General features: G+C 53.3%; 4 protein-coding genes across 4 annotated transcripts; all 4 read left to right on the forward strand.

Annotated features, from left to right (window-relative positions):
* Positions 1-959: 959 nt before the first annotated feature.
* J7T55_010787 (uncharacterized protein) lies at positions 960-3,724 on the forward strand (the record flags this gene model as incomplete). The annotated part of the gene is made up of 6 exons (XM_053130892.1): positions 960-1,825; positions 1,985-2,048; positions 2,117-2,470; positions 2,556-3,011; positions 3,093-3,153; positions 3,342-3,724. 6 exons carry the CDS (start codon positions 960-962, stop codon positions 3,722-3,724), a joined length of 2,184 nt encoding a protein of 727 aa, XP_052991068.1.
* An 887-nt stretch (positions 3,725-4,611) lies between these two features.
* On the forward strand, positions 4,612-6,638 carry J7T55_010788 (sodium chloride dependent neurotransmitter; the record flags this gene model as incomplete). Its single annotated transcript, XM_053130893.1, has 2 exons — positions 4,612-6,222; positions 6,276-6,638. The coding sequence occupies 2 exons, from the start codon at positions 4,612-4,614 to the stop codon at positions 6,636-6,638; spliced, it is 1,974 nt and encodes a 657-aa protein (XP_052991069.1).
* Positions 6,639-7,514: 876 nt separating this feature from the next.
* On the forward strand, positions 7,515-8,465 carry J7T55_010789 (uncharacterized protein; the record flags this gene model as incomplete). The annotated part of the gene is made up of 1 exon (XM_053130894.1): positions 7,515-8,465. The coding sequence occupies one exon, from the start codon at positions 7,515-7,517 to the stop codon at positions 8,463-8,465; it is 951 nt and encodes a 316-aa protein (XP_052991070.1).
* Positions 8,466-9,060: 595 nt separating this feature from the next.
* J7T55_010790 (uncharacterized protein) lies at positions 9,061-10,878 on the forward strand (the record flags this gene model as incomplete). Its single annotated transcript, XM_053130895.1, has 2 exons — positions 9,061-10,251; positions 10,318-10,878. The coding sequence occupies 2 exons, from the start codon at positions 9,061-9,063 to the stop codon at positions 10,876-10,878; spliced, it is 1,752 nt and encodes a 583-aa protein (XP_052991071.1).
* Positions 10,879-12,533: the final 1,655 nt, after the last annotated feature.

A 12,533-nucleotide genomic window follows, 5' to 3' on the forward strand; every position in this document is an offset into this window, starting at 1 on the left:
AAGATGTTGGGCGGTAATGCATTGTCTTCAGACTATACTCTAGACCCAGGACTGCAATAGACCTTCCCTCTTTTCTGATGGGCTTTGAAGTTGGACAGCTTTGTTGGAAAACAAGCTGGGAGTTGGAGGCGAGTTGGCCCCATAGCTCAAGTCCTAGACATCTCCCAGTCACAATGAACCTGCCTCATATCTAGTCAACCCCATCGAGCGTAATTTGCGGAATGCAGCCTTTTCCTGACAGCCTGGCTTGATGCGAGACCGGAGACTGGCTTTGAGCTTCCTCTCAATGGGCTACGGTCTCTGGGCTTGTGACGTAGGTTTAATAGTCACGCCGTCGTTTGGGAGGGAGGCTCTGCAAAGTGATGGCGGAGTTGATACTAGGGCGAACACTCCGGCGAATCGGTTACAGAGGGAATCGCTTCCGTCCGACGCCAGCACGCCTCGCTGCTGACATTCCCCCCACGCCCACGTCTGTTTCGTCTTGGCAGTCCCCGGCGCCATACTACCTTGGGTTGGCTAGGCAGGCCAAATTGGGCTGAACGGCAGGACAGGGAACGCACGTTTCCTGCAACGCTCTCACAGGACTTGGGCGTCTACCTGGTCAAGTGACTGGAATGCCGCTGCTGCGTCTTGGGCTATTCCTAAATGCAAGTCCTGAAGCGGCAGCCGAATCAAGGCAACCGCGGTGCCAGATTGCGGCTGAGCTTCAATACACCCCAAGACCGATATGACACCATTTGCCCGGCCCTGGCTTTGAAGGGCGTAGGAGCTCGGTGAGGCTTGAGGGCAAGCCCGGTGGGTGGGCAATCTGTCGAGCTGCGCAGTGCTGGTAGATAAAGCTTCTTGTCTCTCATCGAAGCATCTGTTTGTTGTTTCTTTTTTGATTTTGATTCTTTGTGTTCTTTTGCTCTTGCACTGTTCATTGTGTCTCTGTTTTTCCCATAACATTTCATACGGCCATGGCATCTAACCAGCAGAGAAATATTGATGAGCTCTTCCGCTCCTTGGAGCGCTCTCAAGAGCAGTACCTCAAGAATCTGAAAGCCTTGCACGAGGCTACGATCTCCTATCGTGGCCATGGCGCCTCCGGAAGTCAGCGCATGGAGAGGACAGGAAGCAATGACAGATCACCCCAATCCCCAAACCTGAGGACAACTTCTACCTCCGGAGACACGACCCCAGTACCGCTCTCTAGGGCAACCTTCGCCAGCGAGACAGCCTCATTGCAACTCAGTCCCGTCGATAGAAGGCCACGGAGGCTCACCAATGAGTTAGCAGACCGTAGGCGCTTCAACAATCTGGCAAACGAGGTGTTCGACGGCTCTGGGTGGGAGAGTGACGATGACTCGAGCAGTTTTACACCATTGCCTCTCCTGCCACACACCGTGGCGCGAAGTCCATCACTCCCAGTAGACTCGACTTTATGGCCGCGGGTCCAGAAAACCTTAACACAGAAGTCGTATACGCCGTCTGACCTGGTTAGCCATCTGCAGAGTATCACGGATGATAAGGAAGCAACCCTTGCTGTGCTCGGGGAAGTCATTCGTCAATGCGAAGCAACGACTCTCTTTGGTGGCAGCGACTCGGATTCCCTAGCGGCTGATAACGTGGCCTCCACATATGAAGTCTACGATATCGACAAGAATGGACAGGCTACTACAATGCATGATGATCGAGGCACTGCCGAAGATGAAGTGCTTGATCCTGCTGTTGTATGGGATACTGTCAAGGTGCGCTTCGACGCCACGATTATCCTCAGAAGGCTCAATACGCTGATAAGGATGCAGAATGTCAACCTTGACGACAATACTGTAGGACGTGTAACGTTAGTAAAACTATCAGTAATAATCCTCAAACTAGAATGCTGACGCTTGGTTGTAGAGTTTTTCAAGAACCATCACCAGCCATGCTTGCTAGTATTCATCTGGCAATGCGCGAGCATTTTGACATGGACGAGCTGTTTTCTCACCTTGTGTCTCCACAGGGAAATCAAGGCAAAACAACTGCGTATATGCACCGAGCAGCTGAAGCAAACCCCATACACCAAAGTACCTTCTTCTTCGTTTTCAAATACTACACAGTAGTAGGTGAAGGTCTAATGCCAGCCCCATGGCAGCAGTATGACCACCGCCCCGCAGACAAGAAAGCGCCGGACCATATCAATATTACAGAGTGTAGCTCAGTTCTCGCTCTTGCACTTGAGGGCGAGCCTGTCAACAAGGTGCCGATGCGAAGGGGCAGGAGGAAGGGCTCGAGGCTGGGCGCTGTTTACGACACCTTCGCTCCTTATCACCTGCTCAACATCCAGTGCTTTCCGGATCATATTCACGCAGAAAATGAGTCCATCAGAAAGCCATTCTACTACAACGGGCCTTATGTATTCCTAAATCGTCTGGTTGCCGAGTACAAGGACGCAACGAAAAGGTACCTCCAACTCAACGATCGAATTGAGAAGCTGATTACCCCTCCGGTACGTTTCTTCCCTACACACAAGCCAGGCATTCGTGCCGGTACCATGTGAATTACTGTTACTGACGTGCGAGATCAATGTAAAGCATCAATTCATGTTCGACGTCAAGCTCCGAGACAAGCTGCTCTTCGAGGACGCAGACTTCACCTTCAGCCGGCGGTATTTCTGGGCCTATAACTCCCTTGGTGTCATCAATGACGGAATCAAGTCCATGATCAGCGCCTACACAGACACATTCACGCCTGAATTCTGGGCAGGGCGCGACCGCACGCTGTGGCCACATCCAGAGCCGGACAGCGTCGAAGGGAGGAACTACCTGGGGCAGCTGGGCACGCTGCGCCAGGAGCTTGAGCATGTCATCGAGGACCTGAAGCAGGTCTTCAAGGCGAACGAGCTTGTCCGGCAAGAAATCGTCAGCCTGCGGGAGCAGCTTTTTAGCGGAAGCTCGGTCAAGGAAAGCCGCAGGGCGATCGAGCAAGGCGACAACATCAAGATACTCACCGGCGTATCGATGTTGTTCCTGCCTTTGACCTTTGTCACAGTGAGTCCTTTAAGTCTGATCATACCCTTGTTCCAAATGATATTCAGGCATTTTCGGATGACCCATCTGACTACCAAACAGTCCGTGTTCGGCATAACCGAGTTTACAATTTCCGCCGACGACTGGCGCTTCCCTGTTACCAGTAAGCAGCTTCCAGAGGCAATTCCATTTTTCTTAGGACTCATAATTCGTTCGAGTTGCTCTGAATTCCTCGTAATCCTTTTTGACTGCAACTTCGGACACATCCACCCGGGAGAAGGTGTCCCGTTGCATTCGTCGAGACGGAAAGTTCCTCTTTGGAACAATAATGGCTAACTCCAGAGAACACAGTGGTTGGAGTATGCGTCCCCTTCTTTCTACTGATCTTCATCTTGCAGACGCGCGGTGGAATGCGCGCAGTACGCAAGATTGGCGATTTTATCGAGGCCAACATGGGAAGGTGGAGTGATCGCTCGCGGAGCCGCCACGAGAGACGGCTCCAGCTTCAGCAGCAGCTCATGCAGGCGGCAGAGTCCCAGGCCTCAGCCGTCGGTGGAAAGAGGCGGATGAGCCTTAGAAGAGGCACCAAGCGCCGCAAGACCGGCATTGCTGGCCCCCAGGCTAGCGGGGTGATCAATGGTGTTTCTGTGCCCGTTCAGCAGAAGGGGAAGTGGTGGGTGCGCCTGAGGGGCAAAGAAGAGAGCACGGCTGTGCACAACGGCCTGATTGTGTAGGGTTCTACTTGGGGATCTTGGGTATGAACGCGTTTCTGTGAGTCTCGGCGCTGATACATGTACTTTTCACGATGAGTGTCACTGGAAGGGGGTTTTCCAGGCACGTGTCTTCGGGCCTCTGTTCCGCCACCGCAAACAAGCCATCTCTTCGCCTTCTATGAGTTTTGTCTGAATACCTAACACATCGATATCTAATGTTCAGCATCTTTCAGTGATTGTGGTTCCATATACTGACAGATGCTATGAACCAGATGAACTTAGTCCCAGGGCCGGTCCGGAGCCATAGGGTCTGGGCACACAACAAGCTTGAGATGGCGTGATCTATCATTTCAGTGAGCTTGACTTCAATGGGCGCGTATGACTGGATGTATCCTGGTCTTATATCTGAGATGTGGGCATGTGAACCCAAGAGCCGAGGATCGGAACATCTCGCCCTCTCAGGCCTCGTATCCAACAGGGACTGTTGCGTACAGGTGATCTCAAGGGTACGGAATCCCAAAATCGAACTTGTCCCGATTAGCAACCAACATACATGTACGCAGATCCCGTTCCGATATGAGAAATGTGGAGGCATCCATCTTCTCGTCAGCTTGTCTTGCCCAGGTTCAAGCTCCAACCCCACAAAATCATAGCTTGGTGACCAGGACGCCGGGTACGCGGCTACAGCTGACGGCCTTGGCGACTGGTGCACGCCAAGTCGAAGGGATTGTGTTGTGGCACCTGGAGTACTTGGCCTACGTGGGCGACGTACGATCTGACCTCCATTGGGCAAGCGAAATCTTCCAAGTTTTCCAATAGCTACATATTGGTATAAGACAAATGGTCCCCGTGCGGAAGGGGACTGTGGAAGTCCCCTTTGCCGCCGCACTCCAATCCCAAACACCACCATGACCTTGGTACAACACCTCAAGGTCTGGCTACGGCACCTGAAGAAGCTTGGAGGATTGATCGCACCACCGCCACCACAATCAGAGGATGGACGTGATCAATGGCCGTCGAGGGCTGCGTTCCTCCTCGCTGCCATGGGCGGTTGCGCCGGCCAGGGCAATCTGCTGCGATACCCCTCCGTTGTCTACAACAATTACGGGCTACAATGGTTCATTCCATATCTCATCGCCGTCTTCCTAATTGCCGTTCCAGCCCTCATCCTAGAGGTCTCCATTGGTCAGGCCTACCGAGGTGGGACAGTCATTGCGTTTAATAACGTCAACAGAAGACTAAAGGGCGTCGGCATGGGCCCGGTCTTCGTCAGTTTTATCGTCGTCCAGTACTTCACTGTGAATTTGGCCTGGATAATGACCTATTTCCGACACTCGTTCACGAGCCCCCTGCCGTGGGAGGGCCAGATCACGGACTTCTACATGGGCAAGGTTATCGCCAACCCCGACCCCATCCCTGGGAACCTGACGGACGGGAATGCTGCAGTCGCTGATTACACCAAGTACACCGGTGTGCGTTTACTGGGCGAGACGGTAGGCTGGAGCGCCTTCGTCTGGTTCCTGATCTGGTTTTCTATCTTCCGCGGCGTCGGCATGACAGGCCGAGTCGTGTACTTCACAATGGGCTTGCCCATCATCACCACGATCATCTTCGTCGGCCGCGCAGTGTCTCTCGACAACGCTAGTGCCGGCATCAAGCTCCTTTGGGCTACCTGGAGGGGTGACCAGCTGGCCTCTGGCACGGTGTGGCAGACTGCTGTCGGGCAGGTCTTCTTCTCAACCGGGATCGGCTTCGGTTATTTCACCTCCTATGCCTCATACAATGCCAAGTATTCCAATGCGGTGATGGACGCTATCCTGATTTGCAGCAGCAATGTCCTCTTCGAGAACGTCGCCGCCTTTGCTATCTTTGGCGTGGTGGGCTTCCTTGAGCTGTGGCCAGAACCCGGCGAGCGGCTAGGGGCTTTTGTTGTAGGCTTCTTAACGCTTCCAGAAGCTGTGATTCAGATGCAGGGCGCCAACTTCTGGGCTGCCCTGCTCTTTTTCACCCTCATAGTACTCGGCTTCAGTTCGGCGTTTGTCATGCTGGATGTCGTAGCGACACTCATCATTGATTCGGGGTTCAAAGTCTCGAGGCCCGTCGTCACCACTGCATTAACACTGATCTCATTCCTGATGTGCTTGCCCTACTGCACCGAATTCGGCTTCTACCTCCTTGACGGCATCGACCGATGGGTCAACAACGTTGCGTTGATCTTTGTGGTCTGGTCCGAGGTCGTCAGCTCGACCACCGTATACCGCTGGCAAGATGTGGTCAGTCAGACTGGCCTGCCTGCTTTTATCGTTTATAATACGGGATACATCGGAGGGCAAATCATTGGAGTCTCTGTTGCGCATGGTACGGGCATCCCGGCGGCCGGTGCAGGAGCTGGCTTTGGGTTCTATATTGCTTGCTGTCTGGCAGCAGTCTTGATTGCGAAAACTCCAGACTCTGCCGCCGCTGGCTTCTGGAAGGCGAATGTCTTTACGAGCCGGTTTTGGTATTTGGCTTTCTATTCGGTAAGTTTTGCACCTTGAAACCCCACTTGGACCGGTCCTAAATCATAATGTAGGGCAACCAACTGCGACGCGACCTCAACCTGGTCGTCGGCCGCGGCAAGAATTGGAAGATACCCGTCTTCTGGCCGGTCCTACTCCGATATATCAGCGGCCCCGTACTGTCCATTATCTTCAGCTTTGCCTATCCCGAGTTCTATACTCTGCGGTATGACCCAATGATGATTGCTGGATTCATCTTGGCACATCTTGGGCTCCTCCTTATTATACTTGGTTTTGTGATGCCCAGGTATTACGACATTTTCGTACCTACAGACCGAAGAGATGAAGTCTTGAAGGTGACTCAAGCGAACCAACCACCAGAAGAAATGTCCGAAGCCGTCACAAACGACGTGACCAAAGACACACCAGCTGTATAGAATAGTATTCTGGCAAGGAAACATGATGACGGAGCTTGGAATTAGATATAGAGAGAAGTCTGACGAATATATGATAGATTAAAATCCTTAAGTCATATATTCGTCCAACCCACAAACCTGTTGAGCTGTGTCAAAATTGCGTTGAAATGGGGGTCCTGGCCATCATAAGTGCTCTCTCTCTCGATATTCACCAGGGCAGCCCGTCCTACGCTATCAAAATTGATAGGAAAAGTTGAGCCCTCTCGAAGCCGGAATGATTAATGATCTAGTGCGGATCTCTACAATCGAAATCAAAAGGTAGCAATGCAACCGTTATCAAAGGTATTGCCGCAAGATATACATAGTAAGCGACATCAGCCACGAGGGGCAAAAGCCTGCCGCGCCATGCACAATATTCACGCTTTTTGCTAGAGAGCTCACAGACTTGTGACTCCTGGGTATTAGTGAAATCGAGTCAAAATAGGCCCAGCTTCTGGAGCCAGACTTTGCTATCCAACTATTTATGCGTTTCACCAAGCTCGGGCGTCGGTCGACTTAAGGGTTTGACCCTGACCAACTCTTGGCGAGACGTTTTATCGTCGGCCAGACGCTTCAACCTCAACCCAGGGGTGTATGGCAACTGTCAGATCATTGTTAGTTCCCTGATCAATCCACATGTGCTGCCGTATCTGTGAGTCTCAAACTTGTCTGAATGCCTCGCCCACTCGCTGTCGTGTCCCTGGGCTCCCTATCTTGACGTCCGGAGATGTGGGGCTCGGCTTCGGAATTTTTGGCTCATCTCGACTTCTCAAGCAGGAAACAGCAATCAAGAACTGACTAAGTCACGAGTGAAGAGCCTGTGGGCTGCTCTATGATGATACCCAGAATACGTCGCACATGACTGGAAAGGCTTTAATTGGCCACCAGGTCAAGGACTACAGGATGGCAGAAGCTGCGAAAGTAACCCTACCACGGGACCTGTTGGAGGCTCAACTCTCGATGGTGGAGCTGATTAGAGCCATGTACCCACCGTCACCAGGGACGCCAGATACAACAGCAGACGAGATGATTGAGAAAGTACGGTCATGGTGCGAGTCTTCGGACCCGTCCGGCGGAAGTGGCAACCTTCCTTCAAGCTTCAGCTTCGATATGACCATTCCGCTGAACGTCGAAGACTCCGAGACGCTGTCTCCTGAGATACAAATCGCCATCGCTGTGCCTTTGGCATCAGCAGACCCCGATATAATTGAGCCTCCACCGCTTGCATACTCAGTCCGCCAACCCGTCTGGATGTCCCGAGCCAACTTGGCGGAGCTGGTCAGCGGCATGCCTGCGGACGATGTCCTAGCGGTGTTTGACTATATCCAGGAGCATGCCCCCAAGTACCTGCGCAACGCAGCCCAGTCACGGGAGGAATCCTCCCAGCCATTAAAAGACGCTGGGCCCCTGATACGGGTGTGGTTTTATTTCCCGTCTCTATCGACGAGAGAGAAGCGCAAAGACCTAGTCTCGTACGCAGCTACATACAGCCTGACGGGGTTCGTCTTGGCAGGCAAGCCGGGCGTGTTGTGTCTGGAGGGCAGTTCCAGGGATGTCGACGGCTATATGAATGCGATCAAGAACGAGAGCTGGGGCGACATCCCCAGCCACCAGAAGAAGGTCAGCGAGAGGTTCCGCGAGGAGTGTGGGCCAGAGGGGAGGAAGTTCACGGGCATGAGCGAGATCACGGATGACCTGGGCGAGAGGCGCGGCACGAGGAAGAACAGGGGTGACATGGCGGCTCTCGAGGCGTGGCTGAAGGAGAAGGGGGTCGGAGACTCTTTCTCCAAGGTTGTGATGGGGTCGTGAGATGTGCTCGTGGATGGTGGTGATGGGAGGGATGTCTTGGCCGGGATAAAATGGACTGTCCCCCTATGCAGCACCGGCATTCATGTGTTGGTGGGCCCGAGTCTCAGAGATCACCACTCAGGTGGCTCTGAGGCACTGTTGCATTATATTTCCAGTTGGCGATATCATGTTGCCAAGATGCACGTCGCAGTGCCTGTCACGTTCAGCTCCTCGCTGTCACTTCACCCAGCCGTTGAGGACTTTGCGAGCTGCTAAACCACCTCGCTTTTCAACTCCCGCATCCTCATCCTTGAATGCATGTGTCAATACATTCTTACAAATAATGTGTTTTCATGACCAGATTTTGGAAATAATTCAATTCAGTAACCCGACCAGTTGTCAATGTTCCATTTTTCAGATGTTGGTTGTTGGCTCGGCGGCAGCCTCCCACTACAAGGCAGCAGTCGGGGCTGTGGGGCTCGCCTCTCAACATCTGGCTCAACATCATACATACTCTGCAATTTTTCTCTGCTACGGGAAAAACTACAGTATGTCAGCTTTTTGCTTCAGAACTTCCTCCACGACCAGGATTGACTTCTTCGTTGTCTAAGTCACCATGGGGAGCCCACACATGCTGTATGTCATCGCCAAAGTCAACGGGCGTTACCGCTCGCTGGCTGTGCTCTATCGTCACTACGATAACAAGGGCGAATGGGCCGTTGAGACCTGCCACAGACTCATTGGGATTTTTGAGGAGCCAGCCAATCGAAGCCTCCTACTTCACGAGATCCAGCTCGCCAGCAAGCTGCCCCCGGAGAAATGGTCGGCGAACCCAGAGTATCGCAATGAGAGGCCGGCCTTCCCTTTCATCGCCACCTGCCTCATGCTAGGGGCTTCTGTAGAACCTGAGACAGGGAAGGGGTACAACGCCACCCATGAGCCCTTCAATATGCCTCTCGCCGCCTTCGACGAGGGTTGTACTATCCTGGACGTCACAGACCCGGCCGCGGTGAGATACGCGTTTGCTTTCATCCTACCTCAGAGAACCGAGCCTGAAGGAATAATCAAGACGTCGTTTGGGAACACGCCTCTGACTGCCTGGGAGTACATGGAGTTTTATGGCGAGCCATTCTTGGAGCGGGTCTACCGGGGAGGCGAGGACGATGCGGCGATAGCCAAGACGCATGCTTATTTAACGGACTCTTTCAGAGCCCAGGCAGCTGTCGACACTGCCGTTATCGCCTCGTCACTTATTGATGAGGACACCCTTGAGAGCGCATGGCCATATCTTAGTGATCATCAGTCGTGGAGGAGGCGGGCCGACTTGGGTCTTCCGGAAATCGTCCCTCGGCCGTCTCCCGTGAGGGATCCTGCTCCATCGAGCCTGCCCGCGGCTCACCACAGCGAGAGCTTGTACAAGATCTTCGAGCAGTCTTACAGACTGTTCGAGCCTGGGTATAATGAGGGCCTCGATACAGAGATCTTCGCGCCTCTGTTACCTATCAAACAGGTCGTGAACATCCTCCACTTCGGATCACTAGAAGAGTCGTCCTGGCAGGCCAGGGCCGCCGAGTACGAGCCTAAAGACGGCAGATGCTTCCGAGAAAATGGAGTCCAGTACTTCACATTCCAGGTGGACGACGCCCCCGTCACCCCGGGGCTCACGCTGGATGTGCTGCATGGCTGGATGGTGGCAGCCAGCACCCAAGAGGAGTATGGAGGCAGGAGGCATTATGACTACTATCTTGACTGCACAAATTCACAAAGCGATCAGAACATACTAAAGTTCTTCGGCCTAGCTGGTCCGGTACGGAACGTCCTTTGATAGTGACGCCTTGCAAGCAAAACTCCCCTCGGCTGACAAAGAGACCAGAATCATCGAATCGTAAAGCCACTCCCGGGTCGAGCACTATTCTACGCAAAGAAGTCCTATCACTGCAATGGCGATTGGACTACGGTAGGTCTTGAGGCAATCAAACAGGGCGAGTGGACCGCCTTCCTCGTGCAGCAGTGGAAGCAGGTGCGGCAGGCGCCGGACCCAGGGATGAGTTGCCTGGCCTTCAAACGGGACGTGTTTCCCGTCGGCTTCCACTGTGCTTTTGTTAGCCGTGGCGCGGACGGCCAGATAATGGTGGCTGACCCCGAGACCTTCCGCTCTGTGAGCTGCTCGAAACCGGCGTACGAGGCTCTTCGCGCGCTGGATCCTAGCGAAGAGACATACGGGCGTGGGCTCGTGGACATACTTAAAAAGGGTGATGGTGCAATCAATGGCATTCCAGCATCTCTGATGAGGAGAGACGAGGTTCTGGAGCTGCTGAGTGCGATGGATGTCATTAAGACTAGGGAAGAGGAGCGGCTTACGAATTCTTGGAGCAATGTGCATCGGGGCCTCAAAGAGAGGAGGGCCAGAGAAAGGGAGGCAAAGACGACGTAGCGGTTCATATCGTCCTCTGGGAGTGCAGAGCCTCCTTTGAGAATCTGCCTGGCCTCGGCTTGCTTAGCCTAGCGCATTCTCTTTCCAATATCTTTGGACGAGGCTCGTTCATGGTTCTAATTCGAGTAGGCTTCGTCGAGATCGGATCAAGCAACTCCCAGGACAGTCACCATCTAGAATGCGTGCCCAAAGCAGATGAGGTCTTAATGACTGGTACCTCAACAAAGGACGTGAAGTAGACGCAAGGCAACTGCCCCAGGCATTCCTTCACCGTGAAACTGGTCTCAGCTTGACAAGACCCTGTGCGCAGGTTTGTGTGTAGCGACAAGGGTAAGTCACCACTAAGGGTTGAAGATTGCTAGTCATGGTCCGTCAATTTCGCGTGAACTTATCCTTCTCCATCCCGCAGCTTACGGCCAGATCCGAGCTTGGACTGGAAGAGATAAAGGATGCCGATGGCTTCAGTTCGGTCCCTAACCTTGAAGTCAATTCGGCGCCGAAGAAGTAGCGCCGGCCTTGATGTGCACATCCTGATTTGTGCGAGGACACGCTTTGACCCAAGACACCGCCGAGGATCACATTGGACGAGACAGTCAGCCACATATGCCTCGTGGCCTTATTGACATAGTAAGAAGAGACAACCGAATAGGGCAGCATGACCTGGCCCAAATGAGAAAGACAGAAAGAAAACCCTGTGCATGCTTCCTCAGCTATCACACGTAGTGATCAAGGAGCCTTTGCTTCACTCGATGCAAAAGGGCCTTAGGTAGGGCTGCACGCGACATGAAAGGTGAGCGGTTTGCGAGCTCAAGCTGAGCCTGCATAACCAGCCTCTTCAAGAAAGGCAAGGGACCTTCCCGTTGATGGATGGGTGTCACGCAAAGCCGGATGACGTTTTCAGATCATCTCTTCCGCGAATAATCCCATCGCTGTCTCAACATGAGCCGCTTACCTTTTGAGATTGGGATGAACCGTGTCTATACTGGCGTTGTGAGGATTGAGGACCATCGCGGCATTCGTATCACCTTTTGCGCAGAAATGCTAGCCCAGAGACCGAAGGCAGGAGGCGGGATGGTTCACAGGCTCTGAAGCTGGAGCCCGAGCCCTGTGCTGTAGGCTGCAATCATAATTGTTGCCCATGGTTGATGTCGTATTCTGGCCTCGCGTCGTCTGTGTTGTTCCTCCCCGAGATACGAGAATTGCATCTTGTAACCTCAGCGGTTCGTCGACGTGGCCTCGGACCCTTTAAATGCTGGAATCATGCTCGCTGCCACACGAATCACCACCTGATGGGCCCTGTCAGATATGCCTAGAAGCATGGTCCCGTTGTCAGGAGCTGAGCCTGATGCAGGACCTAGCTTATCATCTCTCCGTCGTTGAATATCAGGGTATGCGTAGCATCTCTGCAGCGGCTGTCTTGAGAAACGCTTCATAAGGAGGTACCAGCGGTTTGGGATGGCAAAAGACACCCGACGTTGTGGCATTATTGAAATCTTAGGGCGGCCGTGGAAATGGGAGGATCAAGTTGCTCAAACACGTCGTGGTCCATCCTGCCCTGCCACTGACTCGAACCGAGACCCCTGTCTTCAGAGTGGCTTCGGAATCGACAGTTTCCGTCTTCGTCCATGATTGAGGGTTGACAATAGTACGTGAGC

Source organism: Diaporthe amygdali, assembly GCF_026229845.1.
Source record: "Diaporthe amygdali strain CAA958 chromosome Unknown NODE_24_length_778219_cov_64_757418, whole genome shotgun sequence".
NCBI classification, from domain to species: Eukaryota; Fungi; Ascomycota; class Sordariomycetes; order Diaporthales; family Diaporthaceae; genus Diaporthe; species Diaporthe amygdali.